The sequence below is a fragment of the Setaria viridis genome, chromosome 6 (genome assembly GCF_005286985.2).
Source record: "Setaria viridis chromosome 6, Setaria_viridis_v4.0, whole genome shotgun sequence".
Classification (NCBI taxonomy): domain Eukaryota; kingdom Viridiplantae; phylum Streptophyta; class Magnoliopsida; order Poales; family Poaceae; genus Setaria; species Setaria viridis.
Genome location: NC_048268.2, coordinates 27,532,229 through 27,554,003, shown reverse-complemented (window position 1 = coordinate 27,554,003; position 21,775 = coordinate 27,532,229). Strand labels below are relative to the sequence as shown.

The 21,775-nt window shown below is 42.1% G+C and overlaps 1 protein-coding gene across 1 annotated transcript; it reads left to right on the top strand.

Moving 5' to 3' along the window:
* Positions 1-15,290: 15,290 nt before the first annotated feature.
* On the top strand, positions 15,291-21,504 carry LOC117861521 (mitogen-activated protein kinase kinase kinase NPK1). Its single transcript, XM_034745092.2, has 17 exons — positions 15,291-15,902; positions 15,994-16,035; positions 16,146-16,211; positions 16,291-16,401; positions 16,493-16,573; positions 16,670-16,747; positions 17,110-17,192; positions 17,695-17,776; positions 17,853-17,953; positions 19,102-19,141; positions 19,247-19,306; positions 19,392-19,441; positions 19,533-19,671; positions 19,810-20,025; positions 20,115-20,434; positions 20,833-20,897; positions 21,007-21,504. The coding sequence occupies exons 1-17, from the start codon at positions 15,447-15,449 to the stop codon at positions 21,096-21,098; spliced, it is 2,082 nt and encodes a 693-aa protein (XP_034600983.1). The 5' UTR covers positions 15,291-15,446; the 3' UTR covers positions 21,099-21,504.
* Positions 21,505-21,775: the final 271 nt, after the last annotated feature.

Below are 21,775 nucleotides of genomic sequence, written 5' to 3'. Positions count from 1 at the left end.
CAAAGGTTGACGTACCAATTGCTAAGAAATGCAAGTTCGGACCGAAAATAGTTGATTGTGTTTTTTTAGGCTATGCTTTTCACAGTGTCGGATATAGATTCTTGATAATAAAATCTGGAGTACCGGACATGCATGTTGGTACAATCATGGAGTCCAGAGTTGTCACATTCTTTGAGAGTATTTTTCCTATGAAAGAAACATCTAGTAGTTCTAGTCATGAATTTGTTAATTCCCCTGAACATAATGATACAGTAGTACACTTTGAAAAACCACATGAGGAAAATCATGAGAAGGTTGACAATGATGGGACTCTAAAGAGTAAGAATGAAGGACTGAGAAGTCTTTTGGTGATGACTTCATTGTGTACCTTGTAGATGACACTCCAAAAATAATTGTTGAGGTTTATGGATCTCTTGATGCTAACTATTGGAAGGAAGCAATCAGAAGTGAGATGGATTCCATAATGTCTAATGGGACTTGGGAGGTCGTTGATCATCCATACGGGTGCAAACCTATAGGATGCAAGTGGGTATTCAAGAAGAAGCTTAGGCCTAATTGTACTATTGAAAAGTACAAGGCAAGGCTTGTGGTCAAGGGTTACACCCAAAAAGAAGTTGAAGATTTCTTTGATACTTACTCACCCAATCCCTGATGATACTTCTTGTGAATGGAGCTGACAAATGTGTGTACTACCGCTTTGGTCAATCTAGCAACTGGTGAGTAAGTATCAAGCAATACACTATACAAATCAAAAGCACCAATAAACAATTTAACATGGAATTAAAATAAATCGAGACCTTAAATAAAAAGGTATGCAAGCAATTACCCTTCCTACATGTGCATGTGTGTTAGGTTTTATTAAGTCAAATTTTGAGAAAAAACTAATCCAATAATCTATAACCAAAAGCTCTGATTACCAACTGTAACACCCCAGGCGCCACAAAGGCCCAAGATTTCATTAAACATCCTTCCCACATGCTGGAGTACAAAAACTCGGCAGCATAACTCCATAAACAACGTAAAACACGGAAGCAATAACATAAATGATATTTAAAGATAAACCACATGCTAGCATTTGATGAGCAACTTAACAAAATAACAGTTAACAGAGGTCAACCACACTCGTTATTAAGAAACTACAACGAGTTACCACAATGCCTACAACGAGTTTGCCTATTAAGACAAAGGTAGCATTGTTGTTGTAAAGAGAACATGTGAACAAAGGTGTGATGATGTGCAGCTATCCCATCCCTCAACCAAAGCATCCACTCAAGCACCTAGAAAGATAACTAGTTTAACAAGTTATTTAAACTACGAGTTCACTAGGCATCGATTTAAACATAAATACATGAAACAAATAAGATAAAACCAAATCATATGAAAGTCATCCTAATATAAAAGAAAAGAATAAACCACAACTGCTTATTTACTTTAGATGATCAAGACCTCATATCCACTTCCATGCTGATAAAAAATACTCAAACATATAAATCACAATGCGTGCAAGTGCAATGCATATGCCATGTCCACTTCCTCCATACCCAACAAGGTATGAAGGTGCATCGTACCCCTCCTCGGGCAGCGTACGATGTTGTACCGGTATGGTCGCGGCTAGCAAGTGGCGGTATCCATGAATGATGTGCAATGCAATATGATGCAATGATACGGTGCATCTGCAAGTAAGCTTACCACTTATGTCATGTACAACCACATACATAAACATACCTCTTACCACATGATGGAATAAACAATCACAAGTATTATACATAAACCTACCTCGTACCTCATGATGGAATAAACAACCACAAGTATTATTATCGAACAAGTACTAAAGTAATTTAAGAAATAACTTAACCTTTAGTTAAGGACTATTACCTCGGTTAGGTTTTTGAATTTATTAATGATCACGAGATCCATCTCTAATCCCCCATTAAACCAATAAAAAAGGCTAATTACAGGCCCTAAATGTCATCCAAAAATAGGGGATTAGATCAAAACCATCTCACCTTGATCCTCCAAAAGCCTAGGGTTTGTGCAACCCCTTCCTCTCCTCCCCTTCTCTTTCTTTGTCGCTTCTTATCTCCCTCCTCTAGTATCTCGGCAGCAGCAGATCGATAGGGGAGGCAACCACAGGTAGGGCAGCACCAGCAGGAAGTCATGGGGAAAAAAAAGAGAAGTCGCTGCTGTTTTTTACGGAGGAAAAGAATATGACGTGAGGGAGAGGGAGAGGGCTGACATGGGAGAGGTGAAGTCATGGTAGATTGGGTTTTCTCTCTTTATTCTTTGAGCCATCTTATCCATCCAAATTTTGATCTACTATAATACTATGATCTTAACTCCGAATATCACATATGAGAAAATAAATGGAATCCCCTCGACGAGATCTACGCGTCTATGGTCTCTGATCATCCATCCGAGCAACCATTCAAAAAGTCAACTTTTTGCCTCTCTTTGAAACTCCACTGCTACGTTTACTTGCCTCAAAGCGATGATGCAAACGGCACTAGGCACGATCCAGAGCAATACCATCTGTTTATCATCATGAACTCAGTACATACAACTCAAAAAACATATACAAATAATAGGCATATGGCTCCTATGCCCGGAACCCTCAAACAAGATAAAAAGACAAAATCAGCAAAACCGCAATCATCCTACAAGAGCAACAACACTTCTCTTTGTTGTATCTTTTAATCTACAAAAGCAACACTAGTAAATAAATACATATTCAGAAACTACAGAGAACGGAGAATAATTTCATTGGTGAAAACATTTTTATTTGCAAAGCAAACTGTCCTAATCTGTAGTTCAATTCAGACTATAGAATCTATCTTGAGTTCTAACAGTCAATGGTAAACCCTTGATATCTACTAAACCACTCATCCAAAAATTATGAAATTTTACCAAAGAATGCACAATTACATTATCCCTAACTTTTGTTATATGGCTCTTTGCAGTAACAATCACTAAGATAAATTAATCATTGTAGCAACCTCGAGTGTTGAATCTGACAACACAAAACTAACAGTCCACTTTAGAATTTCATTTATAGAGATCTAGCCAACTGAAAATTATGATCTATACAAATCTAAAATTTGGTATCCATTTGAAGATCTGATTATGCCTCTAAGGTGCCTTAAAATTGAATAGATCTATTACTTTTCGGAAACTTGTCAGAATAAGTCAGCCATCTTGGAACTGCTATATCTCTTAAACCATATGGCTAAAAATTATGATCTCAGTCTTCATGGAAAGAACTCTGAGTCTTCTACAAAAACTTCTTCAGGTGGGAAAATTAATTCGGGATCTAACATGTCCATATTCGATGAGAAACAGAAACTGCCGATTCTGTCACCCAGCAGTGATTAATCATGAGATCCATCTCTAATCCCCCACTAAACCAACAAAAAAGGCTAATTACAGGCTGTAAATGTCATCCAAAAATAGGGGATTAGATCAAAACCATCTCACCTTGATCCTCCAAAAGCCTTGGGTTTGTGCAGCCCCTTCCTCTCCTTCCTTCCTCTTTCTTTGTCTCTTCTTCTCTCCCTCCTCTAGTCTCTCGGCAGCAGCAGATCAACAGGGGAGGCAACCATGGGGTAGGGCAGCACCAGCAGGAAGTCATGGGAAAAAAAAAGGAGAAGTCACTGCTGTTTCTGACAGAGGAAAAGAATAGGACGTGAGGGAGAGGGAGAGGGACGGCACTAGGGGGCAGCGTGGGAGAGGCGGAGAAGTCACGGTAGATTAGGTTTTCTCTCTTTATTCTTTGAGCGATCTCATCCATCCAAATTTTGATCTACTATAACACTATGATCTTAACTCCGAATATCACATAGGAGATATCAAACAGAATGCCCTCGACGAGATATACGCATCTATGGTCTCTGATCATCCATCCGAGCAACCATTCAAAAAGTTAACTTTTTGCCTCTCTTTCAAACTCCTGGTCAAACTTGGAACTCTTTTATGATTTCCAACATATAAAGCGTATTTTGCTTCAATACGCAATCCAGCGAGTCAAGTAAAACTTGTAAGCATAACTCATGTATTTTCTATACTGGACAGAGAAGTCCACTCTAATTTCTAGGGTGTTACAGATGGAGTCATCCTCTGTTTATATGTCAATGACATATTGATCTTTGGAACTAACCTCAATGTGATTGAGGAAGTTAAGAGCTTTTTGTCTCAAAATTTTGAGATGAAAGACATGGGAGTGGCAGATGTGATTTTGAATAGTAAGCTACTGAGAGAAGGCAATGGTGGGGTTACATTACTGCAGTCCCATTATGTGGAAAAGATATTGAGTCGGTTTGGTTATAGTGACTGCAAGCCTGTTCCCACGCTTTATTATTCTAGTGTGATATTGCGGAAAAACCAAAGGATCGCAAGGCCTAGAAGTATGACTTATATGCTTCAACTAGAGGGGATGCATTTTGCAGCCTAGTATCGGTAAGGACCTAAGTGAAACTTGTTCGCACAAAACTAGCAATTCAAGGTATAGTCCATTGTTCAGTTGTGGACAAATGTAACTTATGCTCTAGGTGGATGTTCAACCTTAACAAAGTCTACATCGAAAAGTTGATATATCAAATAGCAGTGGAACTGAACATGTGCTTTGGAATTTGGTGCGGATTGTTAGATTAAATGGACCGGTGGCCAATTAATTCAATTAAATCCCAAGGCCCATTCACATGGTGGTAGCTATATTTGTAATAAAATTATCTTGGAAGTTGAGAGGGTCCCTAACCAACTTATAAGGTGGAGCCATGCTGCACCTGTTGAGAAGTTGAGGAAGGGATAATAGGATGCCACACGCGTGCGCGCGTTCGCTCGCCTCGCCGAGCCATGCCGTGCAGTGCCTAACCGAGCCGCAACACGACCAGCCGGATGGACGGACGTGTGTGGGCTGGGCTTGGTCTGGTTCTGCAGTTTTTTTTATCACAGTTGATGACTAGTAACTAGCGCTAGTTGATGGTGATTAGTGATTAGTAACCTATGATGCTTGAGTGACTAGTAACCGACGATGCTTGAATGGATGGTTGTTACTAGTAACTGGTCCTTTGATGGTCCAAATTAACTGCGTTAACCTGGATGCTCAAAGGTCTCAGGGTTCCTATAAGAGAGGCCCTCGTTCTCAATCTTTCGTGCGCTAGACACACCACCAGAGCTCCTCCACTACTGCGCTGTGTTTTTGTTGTCCTCGTTCCGGTGATCTGTGTGCACGGACTTCACCAGAAGAGCATGTCTCCGAAGCTACGCCCTTGCCAGAGACTCTACATCCAATGAGTAGAAGGACGATCAAGTTTTTGGGGAGCGTGTTTGCGCGACTGCTCGCTGCACACATCTACTTCCAGAAGGCGCAGCTGCACTGCGATTATCTAAACGGCATCGACTTCTGATCAACTACATCGAACAGGCTCGACTAGCAATGTCGGGTAATGGCGCATCCAGTTCCTCCGAAACTGGCCCGCCTTAGGGTACTTCCTAATGAACTTTCTGGTTCATTATTTAATTTCTGTTATTTCCATCGCATGCTTTATGTTCATTGCTATAGACACAAATATTCATGCTCTGTTTATACTATCGTTTATGTCATGTTTTATTTCATATTTGGAATTAAAATAAATCGTAAAATGCCTCTAATTCCAACAAGTATCATACTATAATATTATTATATATACTATACGACTCTTTTTTGCAGTCAATTAAAATGAAAAGATAATTGATCAGTTGGGAACAAAAAGATTAATCGAAAGATGGGTGGTTACTTTTTAAGACTGCTAAATGAATACGCAAGCAACCTCAACAATTTTTTTTCCTTTTTCTAGTGCAACTCTCCACCAGCTGTAATCCTAAGCTCTAGGACCCATCAAACCGATTGCAGATATTTTAACAAATGTGAAAATATTTTAATAGCTAGATTGTTTCTACTAACAGTTCTGACACCCACAGTAACGGTTCCATCATACTTTATTGTCACTATGTGACCATATACCTAGGTGTCAATTGGAACTTATTTGTCACTGTTCCTACAAACAATGAATCAATGTACCTTTCGTTCACCCACATGTTATTTGTAGTGCATTGTGATGTGGCATGCATATGTACTGACAACACAACATGAACCACATGGGTTCGAATGAATTTAACTTATTATATAAATAATTAAATGTAACATGCAACACACCGTGCATTACCAATCGTAGTAACATTACATGTGTCGCAAAATATAGTAGTACCTCTCTAGGTCAACAACACGTTAGTAAAGTTATAATATATACATATTAATATTAAAGTTTTGTTCAGTTAATCCCCTCCAAAGGGTATTGAGAGGTATTTGTCGGGATTGAGGGGAATTTTGACTTGTATGGGATTTAATCCCTTCCAACCTCCTCCAATCTCCTTCAAACCGAACAAGGTCTACTTGGGATCCAAAGCATTGTAAAAATTGGCTTCCCATATGGTTAAATGGTAGTAATAGTAGCATGTGGTTGAAAATCGACGTTGAACCATAGGAGGAATTTCTAAACCATGCAACTTTTTACTATATATGCTTTGGGTCCAAAAAATTACTGAATCTCATAATCCTATATGACACGGAACTACTGAGTCAATAACTTAAAAGAAAAATTGCTGACATGAGTATGACTTGGAAGCTAAAAAATTTACATCGGAGTAGTATATATATCTTTGCTTTGGATATGCATATCCCTTGAATTTGAATCACATGTGGAGTGAATATGAACACATGCTTGCATTAACGAATGGTGGTAGCCCTTCCCTAGGTCATCTCAACCGGCGGTCATTGTCAGGGTCGGTTTCTGATGTCGGCGGTTGGGCCAAAATTGAGGAGACAGACGCTTGTTGTTTCAAAAGTGTCCATGTGAATCTTTCATTGTTACGCTTATACATGGATCTAGTGAAATATGGTAGCTTAGCTCTAGACGAGATGCTTTTAGGCTGGAGTGACCTACACTTTTAGTAGTGATGGTTTCTACCGAAGGAGGCGTGGCACTACTGGGAACACAACCTTTTGTTCAACGTGTCAGTATCAGTTAAGGCTGGAGTTATATAGCATTAGCACTAGGTCCAAATTTGGTATCTTTTAGAGATCTTTTAGAATCGATTGGTAACAGCAACCTGCAACTCACATAATGATCAAACTTTTTTTCCTTCTTACCTATGCATGTTAACCAATTTCTAAGCATGTGAGATATAGATCTAGGTGGGGTTAACCCAATAGCTATATGAACAATCCTCCAAATAGACTTAGCATGGTGGCAATCAAAGAAGATGTGTTTAATCGTTTCATTACAATCACAGAAATAATATTTTTGACTTCCAGACCAGTTACTTTTAGCGAAGTTATCCTTGGTTAAAATTACACCTTGTTGGAGGTACCACTTACATACCAATAATAATACTTTTTGTTTCCGCGACCACCGTACCAATTTGTTGGTTGTTTCCTCTTTGAACTGGTAAACTGATATGTGAGCTACACGTCTGCTTCCAAATGCAGGCCGAAGGCTGTAAGGTTTCGTTCTCCATAATCATAAGGTTAAGACAATTAAAAGGTTCAAATTAGTATGCAACGTATACATGTCTAGCTGTTATTAACTGAAAGTCTGAGGTACTGCACAGCTAAAAGCTAGCCCCTCACTACTGCAACGATCCTCATACGTGCTGGCGTGAAACCCTCATTCGTCCCGGTGCTGGGCCCACTACCACAGAGCCGATACGAACGGGGTAGGTTATTCGTGCTGGTGTCTGAACCGACACAGATAACTCAGATAAACATGCCAGTGTACTTTTCTACCGGTTAGAATATGTTACTAGGATCGTACCCGTGCGTTGCTATGGGCAACAAAATATTTATATTGCACTACAATGACCATTTAAGAAGACAACAATAATGTAAAAAAAAGAACAAATATTAAATAACCATTTAATTTAAGTAGCATTCAAAAAAGAGAATAATAATATAAAAACAAGCACAAATATTAAATAAGTATTTAATCCAAGAACGTAGTTACTAAATTAAACAAATCTAGGTACTGTCGGTGTTTAGACCCGGCAACCTACCGAGGGGGTACCCGAGGTAATGTTTAGTGCGTGGGGCTCGCAGAGATCAGGAACTTAAAGGTGAACTTAGACACACGATTTAGACAGGTTCGGACCACTAGATTATATAATACCCTACGTCATGTGTGTTGGTTGGATTGAATTGCTTTGGAGGGGGTACCTGCCTCGCCTTATATTATCGGTGGAAGGGTTACAGGTTAGTTTTTTACAAGAATACTAGTCGGATTTGACTAGATGAGTCCTACTCTAATTGCTATGAGTAATTTTCCTAATCCTCGACTAGTTTCTGTCTTGCCACGTACACCACGCCGTCTTGCACTGTAGTCTCCATGTCTGACACGTCTCGGTGTCTAGCCCTATATCTAGGATTGTCAAACCTTCTGGTGGGCCCATAGATATATGTACAACAAGTCCCGAGTACTTTTTAGTCAAATACAGTAGTTCCAAGTACTTTTGTAAGTTTCTCTGACTAGTTTTGGTGCTCTTCAAGTATTCCATCGTGTTGAGTCTTCAAATATACCCGAGCACTGCCATGCAGCCAGAATGTGCTCAAGCCTCATTTAACTTGGTCTTGAATTTTCACCCCTTGAATTTTTATATGGAAGTGCGACGAAAGTCGCACTCCATATGGGTAGTCCCTGAGCCTTAGGTTGAATCGAAGAATCAGGTTGAGGGTCAATCTGTAATTTGCATCTCTTTTTCCTTAAAACTCAAAGAAAAAACTTTTTAGCTGATGGGCACATGGCACACAGCCCCCGACCGTTACACGACTAGTTTGGCGAGTATAAGGGTCAACCTTTGGTCAACGTGACTGTCCATCAACAGTAACGTTATCTCTTCCAAAAATAATGGTAATACCAATCAGGTGCGAAATCTTCGGGTCTGTGAAACCAAAATATTCCCTTAATTCCACTGCTGTTACTATGCTGCGGTTATAAATAATGGAGGAAAACATCCCTTCCATTTTACTTGTGCCATCTGCTCTTTCAACTTCTGCACTGTAGTCCTAGCGCCCCGCTGCTTGATCCTTAAGCTCTAGTGCCGCCGTCCCCCACCACTTAGCTCCCGAGCGTATGTGAAGGAAGACCCTCGTGGCAACAAGGATGGGGAAGAAAGCAGCAGTGGACAAGGCGGCGGAAGGTGGGAAGAAGAAAGCAGACAAGAAGGAAGAGATCCAACTGCCAGCCCCCAAGTATGGAAAGACAGACCAAACCATGTCGCCATTCCCTGCATGTGCCTGGAAGCGCTCATCGCTGAAGGAAGAGGACATCAAGGTACTGGTGGTGGCCAACCTCCTCCAGGAGAAAGATGTTATCAACTGGAGGCTTGCATTCAACAACCTGTGGCCGCTGGAGGAGTACCCGGAGGAGATGGTAATCTTCGCACATTTAATTGAGCATGGCCTTGCCTTATCCGCCTCTGATTTCTTCCATGATCTTCTGGATTATTACAAGCTGGAACTCATCCACTTGAATCCCAACAGCATTTTGCATGCCGCAATCTTTGTACATTTGTTCAAGGCTTTCTTGGGGATCCAGTGACACTTTTAGCTCTTCCGCAAATTCTTCCGCGTCAAGCCACAACCCAAGAGAGAATACACGGAAGTAGTCGGAGGGGCTAGAATCCAGTTGAGGAAGAAGGTGAAGGGCCTTTACTTGGACTATGAGTTGATTGACTCGCATTCTGGATGGAAGGAGAGGTGGTGCTTCATCAGCAACCATGATCCCAAGCTCCCAAAATTGATAGGCCATTGCCCAACTTGGAACAATAGGTAGCTGGATGAGCCTTCCCATGAAGACTGCCTGCAGCTACCCGAGCTCCTGCACAGGATAGCAAAACACAAGCAATAAGGGCTAACAGGAGTCGGAGTAGCCTTCAGCTTCATGAAGAAGTGAGTTCAACCCCTGCAACTGTGGTGTACCTAGGGCTATGACTACATAGGCATCAACAACCCATCCAGGATGTCTCTAGAGGAACTTAGTGTTGACGAGGTCATGGCACGGTTGAGGTGCCTATTCAAAAATGAAAGTGAAATCCCGACAATTGTGCGGGAATTCTGCGCCGCCAACCCGCCAAGCACTGTAAGTACCTAAGGCCGCAGCCCCCGAGTACTTATTTTTGTAATTTTTAATGTACTGACTTGTCTGCCTGTGTAGGAAGATGTACACTTGTACTGCTCCGCTCCTCCTCCTCCTAAATAAGAAGACACTGAAGCTGCTCCTCGCATCCATATGGCTGTGAGCGTATAGAGTGAAGCCAAGGAGGATGAAGAAGACGAAATTGAGTCCTTCAGTAGCTCTGATTCTGAAGCTGCGGAGGACTTTGTGCTCAAGGACCGGCCATCAAACAAGGCTGGGTCATCCTCTAGGTCATCAAAGCATGCGGCTGAAGATGATCTGGAGGCTGCGCTAGCTCCGCCGCCAAGGAAGAAGCGGACTGTTGTTGGGAAGCGTGCGGTGAAGAAGCCTCTAACTACCAAAGACGTACCTCCACCGGTAATAACCTTCAAAGAAGGGCAAGATCCTGAGGATCGAGTACGAGTAAGTGACTCCCATACCACCATGTCTACTCAATATGGCATTGGTGGTTTGCAAGTAGTCGAGGAGGTGACCAAGGCGGAGAGGATGACTATTGAAGTTGTGCAGCAGCAGCTGCCAGCAATCAAGGAGGTCATTGAGATTAAAGATGACCCAGAGCCCCTCGTTGCTAGGGTGGACCCTGCCAATGTAAGGACTACTCGAGAGACAGAGGCGGCGATGAAGGCAGGCAAGGATCGCTGTAACGGCCTCGGATGAAAATCCTTCGCGTCAATCTTAATCCGAGTCCCTGATCCCTGTCTCAGTTTTTCCAAAGCCTAAGTGTTCAACCCCCAGATCTTCCGACCCTTCGATCCGACCCCTCGCCGTGGTCTTCCCAGTCCCAACCCCGCCGACCCCCACCCCACTGTCGGATCTTCCTAAGCCATCACACAGCGTCGCCCTTCAGTTCAAGCCGTGGACCACCGAGACTGACCGGTGGGCCCACGAGATCTTTTCCCCCCAGATCTCTCGCGACAGGCGCACTCGAGTTGCATGCCCGCTTCAGTTTTCCCCCGCCGCGTGGCTCAACTCCTCCGACGCCCGCTGCTCCGCCTCGTCTTCAGCCCACGACCGAATGGATTCTCGCACCCCCTTCCCCAATCGCGGCGGAAGCTCCCCTGCTACCCTTTCTGCAGCACCTCGCTGCCCGCGCCCATCATCACATCGCCAGCTCCCGGCCGCAGAGCCCGATGCCGCCCGTCTTTTCCGTCACCTCGCCACAGTCACGCCGCCCCGGTCTTCGCTACGTGACGATTCCTCCTCCGCCAACCCAGACTGCGGCAGCGACAACTCCTTTTTCCCGCCCTGTCAGAAGCCGCCCCGACAATCTGTTGCTCCACGCTTGCCCGCGCGACCGCAGCCGCCTGTCTTCTCACCTGTGCGCCCTCGTTCCTAGCGCTGTTTCCCGGTCACTTCCATCAGATCCACCGCACGACGATGCCCACCTCCGCCAAATCTCAACCACCGGCAAACCCGCGCCTGCGTCGCCCTGACGTCAGTGCCCAATGACCACCGGCGTCATCCCCGAAGTCCTGCTCCACCGCCCTCGTCGCTCAATCGCCGCCCGGACAAAGCACTCCATCGCTTCTTCCCCGGCCTTCGCGTCGCTCTCCCCCTTCCCTCTTCCGCGCAGCTATAAAATGGGATGCCAGAGTCCCGCCGGAGTTCCCCTCTGCCCTAGCTGCCATCTCTCTTACTCCCTGTTCGAGCTCACAGCGCCACCACCTAAGTCTGAGGAACTCTCCTCTCCGCGCAAACACCGCTTTCCCCGATCTGCCAGCCACTGCTTTCAGTGTTGCCCAAGAGCTTGCTTGTGATCCACAAGAAGCACCGCCGCCGTCGAAATACCGTCGGACATCCTCGCCGTTGTCCCAAGCCCTTAGTTCTTCCGCCCAAGCCTTCTCTGTAAGACGAAGGTAAGCTGCCGACCCATGTTCGCTTCGTCCGACCCCTCCTATCCGCCCGACCCCGGTTTCGTCTCGCCCGACCCTGTCTGTTCCGCCGACCCTTCTCCGCCTCGCCCGAGGGCTCAGCTGTATCTTTTTCTTTGATTCGAGGGTGTATGTGTAAAACTTGGGGACCTTTCAGCGTTGAGTCTGAGGACCCCTAGTACATTAAATCCCCTAGATTAAGGGTCAGATCATAAGTTCCTTCCCTCCGACCCTTACCTCTTGATCTCCATCAACTCCATTGAACCTCCCCACCCTCCTGTAACTTGTCGCAAGTTTCTGGGCTCAGACTTACAAGTGTTGCTGTTGAAATAACCGTCTATGCTAACTAATGCATTGCACTCGTGTAGAGCTGCGTCTCGCCGACGGCTACTACGAGCTGCACCCGGCGCCAGAAGACGACGGTGTAGCTGAGCTCCTGCTTCCAGAAGCCGAAGCTGCCCCCGAAGTCGAGCAGTTCCCTTCCTCCTTGCTCGAAGGCAAGCCCCGGATGCATGAATCCCCTTTGTTCTACCAGACTTGCGCATGCCTTCTTTAACCTGCTTGTGCATTTACGTATAGGAGTTGTTTGGAACCCTAGATGCATAACTTAGCTCCCTTGATCTGAACACTAGCTGTTGGACCGAGTAGATGTTTTGCTTAAATAGGAAAACGGTAAAAGCCGAGTGATTTCCTGTCACTCGCGAGTGTAGGAGTTGGATGTCTATTCTAAGCTCACAACACTAGCTGTATATGCGGCAACAAACTTGCAATGCAAGATGAAAGCCTTCAACCTTCCAGGTTCATGAATTCACACTGCACATGCTCCGAGAGAAGATGATGAGTTATTTCTCTCTTTATTGCTCGTAGCCAAATCGGTCAAAATTCATATCGCTACATTAAATAACTATTCTAATCGGTTTAGTTCTAAGCCGGCTAGAATATACAAATATATGTGCCGGTGCTAAATTACACCGGTTTGTGTAATAAAAAGTAAAAAAAAAGGTAAAGCAAATAGAATACATGCAAGTTAATTATTTACATAAATGGAAACCACTTCATTACAAATAAGTACATATATAAAAATTTTATTAAATACAAGCGATCAATACATCTGCCTAGACGTCCGGCTAACTCGTGGTTAGTGTCATGGATTTAGAGTTTCTTCACCCGCGTGAAAGGAATGAACTCCTTGTAGAAACACCAGGTGTGACCATGCAGTTTGTCAACGTCTGCAGAAGATGAAAGTAAGGTGGGGTAGGTGTCGGCGATAGCTGCTCCGCCATCGTCATCCTTCGTGGTCTTCTAGTCCTTGTATGTACCTAGGCATGTGCCGATGCACGTGCTTGCGGTGACCAAAGGATAAAAGTGATGCTTCAACACATTGGCGACCACGACGCGATCCTGATCACCATCCCAGATGTCAAAATGTTGCAAGATGCGCGAGAGACGAACATCTCCGCGATAGGCATCCGACACCGCCATTTCTTTGATATTCTTGAAAGAGGTAAGTAGAAATGCAGAGATGGAGAGAGAGACTTTTGGAGTGAGAGTGGATTGATCGTGCATATAATTGGAGTGGTCATGCCTTTAAATATATAGAGTGAAAGGATATAAAGTGATTGATCTCTGTCGATTTCGCACCCCCATCATCGAAAAGACCACAGCGGTTCAACTCTTCTCTCTCGACTTCATACCCGTCATCAAAAGATACCTCTTCAACTTCTCTCGACTATCGCGTGCGTAACCGTTCAAATTCATTGCAATCATTCAAAATTCAAACCAATACATTTATAACTATTGTTGATTTGCAAACCGGCTAAAATATTGATATATATGTGCCGGTATGTATTGATACTGATGCGTTTAAGTAAATAGCACCAAATACTGGGGCCACTTGCTCCACTTGGCACGTACAGCATCAGATAATCTTTATTTAGCATACCTATATATGGCCGAGAGAATACTAGTCAAAGATGCCATTTAGGAGCATATGACAAACGCTACGACAAATACTCCTTGTATCTTGTTTCAAGAATGATGGCCACTAGCTTGTACTCTCGTTTCAAATTGTAGATCATTCTAACTTTCTTGGAGAGTCAACCATTTTTTTATGTTTGACGAAAATTATAGAGAGGATTGCAAAGATTTATGGAACCGAATAAATATACTATGAAAATATATTTAATAAAGGATCTAATAGTACTTATTTGGTTTAAGAAATATTAGAACTTTATTGTATAAATTTGGTCAAACTTTTGAGTTTCAAAGAAAGTTAAAACGACTTACAATTTGGAACAGAGAGTATAACATATAATAATATTAAGCATAATAGCAATATCTAAAAGTATAGCTCAAGCGATATCAGAGATATAAATAACAAGTTAATATATTGGGACAAAATAGACGTTTGAAGACTTAAAATAGTCTTAATTAGTACTTTTTTTGACTTATAAGTTGAATGAAAATTTCATTTTAGCCAAATAATACCAGTAGTTTAATGAAAACTAAGTCTAGTATTGTCATATTAGTTGTGGGCGCTTGTTAAGAAAATCAGCTGAAATCTAGACTTGGGCTCACTTCCTTTGAGAGGTCGACCCGAATTGAATCGTTCGAGCTGAGGCGGCTCACGAATCATACGTAGGGATATAAAGGTACGAGTATTTCTCTGCGACGGTGATAAGTTCCATTGCTTTTTTTTAAAAAAGTATAAGTTCCACTAGTTCCATGGCGGCGGCGATGGAGTAGAATGTGTCAGGGGGTGTTTTGGTTCTTTAGGAGATTCTAAAATTCCTGTCACATTGAATGTTTAGATATTAATTAGGAGTATTAAATATGGACTAATTACAAAACCAATTGCACGTATGGAGACTAATTTACGAGATGAATCTATAAAGCCTAATTAGTTCATGTTTTGACAATATGATGCTACAGTAACCATTTGCTAATAATTGATTGATTAGACTTAATACATTCGTCTCGTGAATTAGCTTCTATCTGTGTAATTATTTTTATAATTAACTTATGTCCTTATAATTAGCATCGAATATTCGATGTGATGCAAAGTTCATGGAACCAAAGCCCATGAACGCTTATGTGCGAATTAGCATGTTTCTACGGCCCGAATTTTGGCCCACCCTTAAAGCCCACTGTACCCTCAAAACCAAATCCCCGTCCGTCCCGTCCCAACGGTCGAGTCGGCAGGGTCATTTACGTCCAACCCCGCCTCCCCCAACGCCAAGATTTTCAAATCGCCGAGCCACACCGCAGAGATCGAAGCCAAGGAAATCACCAAATCCCCAATTCCCCACTCGATCCCACCCCCTTCCGCTCCTCGCCGCTGACGGCCGGCCACACCATGCGGCGCGACGACGCAGGCGGCGGCGGGTTCCACGATCTGTTCGACTCCGTGCGCCGCTCCATCTCCTTCCGCTCGGGCGCCTCCGCGCTCGACGAGGCCGCCGCTTCCCCCTCCTCTTCCTTCGCCGCCGCGGGTGGTGGAGGGTTCAGGGAGCGGATCAGCAGCCGCGTCCGCAGGTCGCGGGGGATGGGGCTGCTTGGGATGGCGGCTAAGAGCCCCTCGCCCACGCGCCTCCTTCCGCCGCCTCAGTCGCCGCCCCCGCCCACCGCCGGGGCCGGGGCCGGGGCCTCAGCCTCAGACGGATGTGGCGGTGTGGTGGGAGAAGGAACTGGCGGAGGGGAGGAGAATCCGCCGATCCGGTGGCGGAAGGGCGACCTCATCGGGAGCGGCGCGTTCGGGCAGGTCTACCTCGGCATGGACCTCCACTCCGGCGAGCTCCTGGCCGTCAAGCAGGTTAGGAAGCTTCCACTATGAAGCTAGGCTTTATGTTGGGGGAAGTTTTTGGGCGATCTGATGGACCTCTTGCTGGTTTTTTTGGTTGCAGGTTCTAATCGGAAGCAGCAACGCGACAAGAGAGAAGGCCCAAGTGAGTATCTTTGCTCTTCTAGCTTGCTTATCTTTGCCGTTTGCCCAATTCGCAAATTCGCTTTCTTAGCGGATCCTAAAATGATGCTTATATAAAATTTTCTTGACTAGGCACATGTAAGGGAGCTTGAGGACGAAGTGAGAATGCTTAAGAACCTCAAACATACTAACATTGTTGTAAGTGCGCTATAAATTTTGACATGGTTAACCTTTCTTTTGGCAGTAGTGTTTGATACCTTTGGTGTTGTTTGATCAGAGATATATTGGAACAGTACAGGAGGAAAATACACTAAATATTTTGCTAGAATTTGTTCCTGGGGGCTCGATACAGTCATTACTTGGGAGGCTCGGATCATTCCCTGAGGCTGTTAGTATTACATATTCTCTTTGTTTTTTTTATTTTTTATGATGAGTTGGTCAGCGAAGAGTAATTTTTCATTCACTTTATTTGTTTTCAGGTCATCAGGAAGTACACTAAACAGCTTTTGCATGGCTTGGAGTATTTGCATCGAAATGGAATCATACATAGGGATATAAAGGCATGAGTATTTCTCCAGTAATTAAACTCTACGTCCTTAAATGTTTTTGATGATGAGATTATGATACGGAGTTCTTAAGATTCTACCATATTTCAGGGAGCAAACATACTTGTTGATAACAAAGGATGCATCAAGTTAGCGGATTTTGGAGCATCTAAACAAGTAGAAAAGTTGGTGAGTGTATTGTTAGTTATGTCCAATATTTGTTGTCCGCATGTCTTGTGATTCATTTGTTAATCCTAGTTCAAGTCAAGTTTAACCATGTGCTAGATCTAACTTAAAATTTGACTTCTATTTTTTATACGCTTTGAAGTTTCCTGCCCATTCTTATCCATTTTTAAGCTCTATTAAAATAAAGTAAATAAATTATAGCAGAACTCATTATAGAGCCATGTGAGATGGCTAAAAGGGAAACACAGAAACAACTTTATTCTTGTTCAATTCTATACATCATTGCAAGACAACACGCCTTGTGTCCTTTTATTGTCTATATTTTGCATGTGTTTAAATCCTTCTCATACTACTATGTCTGTCAGGCAACTGCAACTGCTGCAAAGTCGATGAAAGGTACACCATATTGGATGGCACCAGAGGTTATTGTTGGGAGTGGCCACAATTGGTAAGCCATGACTTTATTTTTGTATTGAGCATTGTATAGTTGAAAAGGAAAATTGCACCTCTGTGGTTACTTTTTAATAATGAAGAATAATATGTGATCTCCCTTAACTATAGGAGCCTGATAAGTACAATTTGTTTCTGTCTAAAAAATTGTATTATGTCCATAATATTGCTACTTTTGTAACAAATCCTTGAAGGTATTGGACAAACAGCAAAACAGGAACCAGGAGCATCGTTTCTTACTGACATACTACCATTTGCCAACATTTTTTATTTGTAACTGAACTACTTATAGTTTCCTTTACTTCATGTAAACATTTCTGTACACATTTATTTTCTCTGAATTTTTTCCATTTCAAATTGCTGCTCCAAAGGATTTGCATGAGTACACCTAGCTCAGTTTGCAGTAGATATCTCTCCTGCTAGTTTATTCCAAGCACTTGGGCCACTTTCTGCTGCATTTTTTTATCTTTTGAATTGATACTTAGTATCCATTGTTGCAGTTCTGCTGATATATGGAGTGTTGGGTGCACTGTTATTGAAATGGCGACAGGCAAACCTCCCTGGAGTCACGAATATCAAGAGGTGAAATGGCAGCATATGTTTGTCTTCTGGAATTTATAGGCATTGATTATTATTAACAGTCACTAAATCTTTTCAGGTTTCTCTTCTTTATTATGTTGGGACGACGAAATCACACCCACCTATACCAGAGCATCTCTCTGCAGAAGCCAAGGATTTTCTGTTAAAATGCTTACAAAAGTACATCTTTATGCCTTATACCTCTTGATGAATGACAATTATTGCTGCATGGAAAACTTACAGCCTAATGAGTAAAGATAAAATTCAATAGCCTTGACATGTGGTCTAATGGAGAACTTTCTATATTCATGAAATTTCTTTTGCCAACTTATACATTTTTTGTTAAAAAATCACAAAAAGCCTTTTGTTTCAGTGTTAATTTATAATTTATTGACTTCATATCTTAATTGAAACGAGTGCTCCTAGTCATGTATGCAACTATACATAGAGATAGAACTATCATCATAACACTTATAGCTGTGCAGAGACATGTTCCAACATTTGACAACTGATATATTAAAGTTACGACTTTCACAAATTTATAACACCTTTTTTCAAAGCTCTAAATTATCACAGAAGTAACTTTTAAAGCAAGGTACTAGACTTTCATTTGCAGTGTTCACAAAACTACACTTGCACTCCCTAGGATGATCATCTGGAAAGGGCACTAGTTGATTTGTTTGCATGATTGTTGTTCCATCATAGTAAAATTAATTAATGTTGCATATTGGAGTTTACAAAGTCAAAGGTATCAGTTACATAACAATGGAATATTGCACAACTTTATTAGCACATTGGATTGCTTTTGTGATGTCCCCTCTTCAGACTGCAGGGTTCTGCACAAGCATGTTTCTTTTTTTAAAAAAAAAAACTGTGTCCTAGCATGTGTTTGATGTAAATGCAAACACTTTCTAAAATAAAACAATTATTTTCTGTTACATACTTTGAAGTGTTAGATGTGGAAAGTGCTCCATCTTCCTAAAGTGTTGCTATCGCATTTACCAAGCCTTTCAATTATCTTTGTTCATTGGTTACTAAGACTAAAGATGGGTACAAATTCAATGAAGTATGCACATGTATAAACACCTAATATAACCAAGGATGGAAGAAGGACAAAATAAGTTGTACAATAATAACTAGCACATAATTTGTTGCTTGTGAGGCAATTATGTGTTGTCCAGTCAACATTTGTTGGTACATGGATCTTTAAGAAATTGTGTTTAAGTTTATCAGCTAGGAAATTCGGTTTACTTTTTCTACACTTGGAAATAATAACTAGTAAATGACTCCAATTTCAAGCACCTTGACAATCTTGATTCTTATTTCAGGGAACCAGAAATGAGATCTGCTGCATCAGACTTACTACAGGTATTGGAAATTAGACTTCCTGTATTAATGCCTGTGGCATTTCAGTAGCTATAATTGCACATTGTTATACTTTGAAAAGAGTAACACCTTTAAACATTTTTGCAGCACCCATTTGTTACAGGAGGTATGGAGGATTTTTGTCAGATTAATCATGCTGCGCCCAAGGTTTGATTGTCAGAGCTAATTTGACTATCCCTTCTTCTCTCTTGTTTGACCTAAAATGGCAATCTAACCAAGTAAATACTGACAGGAAACCACCAGCAACGAGCCTGCTGCCTATCTAATGCCAACTGATGACTCGTAAGTGACTTCTGGTGTAAATTTATTCTTGAACCTAGTAGAGCGTCCACTTTCAGTATTGTACTGAGCAAGTTCCACGACTTCTGAATAGGGACTTGAGTCGCCCAGGCAAGCTACGCAACTTGAATTCATACAAGTCATCAGACACCAGACCAGTATGGGATCTGCACCGCAATGATGATGACATGAGTCAGTTTCCTGACAATGATGACGTGCCAATGGTTGGATCAGTAAGAGAGTTTGCGCTTCACTCTTGCTATTTTATATACTTTCACTACTAAACTTAGCTTGTACACACCCCTGAAATTTGTATTTTGAATTGCCTAAGTGGTGTTCTTACTGCTATGTGATGTTTCTGTCAATTCCAGAGCTTCAATCCTATGTGTGAACCATCTGATGAATGGGACAGAAGGCTTGACATAAGCCCAGAGCAACGATTTAGTCAATCAAGGGAGTTTGGTGGATTAGGCAAGCTTGCAGAAAGACAGATGTCTGAAAATGATTTTACTTTCCCTTGTGAAGGAAGCTGTGAAGAGGATGATGAATTTACAGAATCAAAAATAAAGGAATTTCTGGATGAAAAGGTGTTTGTTATGTTTGGCAAATTCGAAGTTCAGCCCCTTTATTTCTAATAAACAATAATTCAATTAACAATTTTTTGGGTTCTTGACAGGCCATGGATCTAAAGAAACTACAGACACCTTTATATGAATTCTACAACACAGTGAATGCTGGAGCTTCTCAAAGAGTCAGTGATGTTTCCCGAGCAAGCAACATGGCCAATCCCCATTTACCCCCTCGAGCAATTAAGATGGTGGGAGGTGCAGCAATAGAGCCAATTTGTGTTAATCTGAATAATGCTTGTCCCAGGAGTTGCGCTAGGCGCTTCTCAAGAAGCAGTGTGGAGAGCAGTCGTGTCTTGAGAGAAATAGCTTCTCCTCAACTCAATAAACTTGAGGATAAGGTCCATGATGATATTCAAGACTATCCAAGGTTTGTGCGAAGCACGTTGCTTACAGTGTAAAGATTAAATTCACTTGCATATATACTCCTGCAATTCAATATATGATGAGGGGTGTTTAGTCCTATCATCATTAAGCCAGCATAATAGCTTTTTGTGAAATGTATATAAAAGAAATAGCACCTACTGTACCATCCCATATTTCCACAGAAAATATTTCTATAGCACAGCAATTCGACTTTATTGTAAAAATGCTTCTCTGTAGGACTAATTTAATTAGGGTATTTTGCTTGTTCTCCCCTCTTGATTTCCCAATGAACAACATGATCTTGAGCTATCATTTGTTTAATTTGGTCGACCCGACACTTAGTTACTCATTCATCTTGATGTTCCAACTGATACCTAACAGTTAAACTACTACCTTTTACAGCCTTAGCTTTTCCAAAATACAGAAGTGGAAGGAAGAGTTGGACCAGGAGCTTAAAAGAGAAAGGGGTAAATAAAAATTTCTGTTAATCTACAATTGCATGAAGAATGAGGTATTTTGCTTATTGCATACAATGATATCTTTTTCTTATTTTCCATTTCTTAATTTGCCGGACAGAGATGAGATCAGGTGGCTATGGTAAAGCATCATCACCATCTCCAAGGAGCCGAAGATTGACTGGAAAACGAGATCGCAGTCCTGTCTACTGAATGGAAAAGAACAATAAAATCCAGCAGGACTGGATGGTATCTAACTAACCACATAATGTCAGCGATTGGTGCCCATACTAGTACAGTTAAGTGCCTAACCTTTCGTGTGACCTAACCTAGCAACCAAATCCTTTTGGTGCTTATAAAGGTAAAGAAGTTTGAGAGAGCCACTTCTAAGTGGACTGTGGAACGAGGGCTGTCATGATCTGCAATGGCTGCCTTTGGAATGTTGTATTGCTTGGATGAAAACAGTGAGGTGGCAGCTTTATGGAATGACAAGCTTCATGTGCCACGATTTTGCAATTTTGGAAGAAATGGTGTGCCTGTTGTATAATTTTCTTCTCTTTTTAATTTTGTATAAGCAGTAATGTACCATGTAATGCCAATGGATGGAAAGTTTACCTGATGACTGAGAATCCATTCGATGCAGCAAACCCGTGAAACAGGGTTCATCTTGACTGTTGACCTGCCATATTTGGGTAGCTGTATATTGAAAATATCTGCGTGATAGCACCGATTCTGAGATTGCATGCTGAACAAGCTGCTACTCTACCTATGTGCTCTCCTGAAACAGGACAAGTGAGAGATGCCCTTCCTGGTTTCAGGTAGTACATTTTGTATGATTTTGCATCTTCTTTTGTTTGATCCTGAGACCCATGGCTTCATTTTCACTGAAA

Coding starts and splice junctions, on each gene's coding strand:
- LOC117861521 (XM_034745092.2), top strand. CDS start 15,447: ATGCGGCGCGACGACGCAGGCGGCGGCGGGTTCCACGATCTGTTCGAC. Junction 17,777..17,852: donor GGAGTCACGAATATCAAGAG/GTGAAATGGCAG, acceptor AAATCTTTTCAG/GTTTCTCTTCTTTATTATGT. Junction 19,442..19,532: donor CTAATGCCAACTGATGACTC/GTAAGTGACTTC, acceptor ACTTCTGAATAG/GGACTTGAGTCGCCCAGGCA.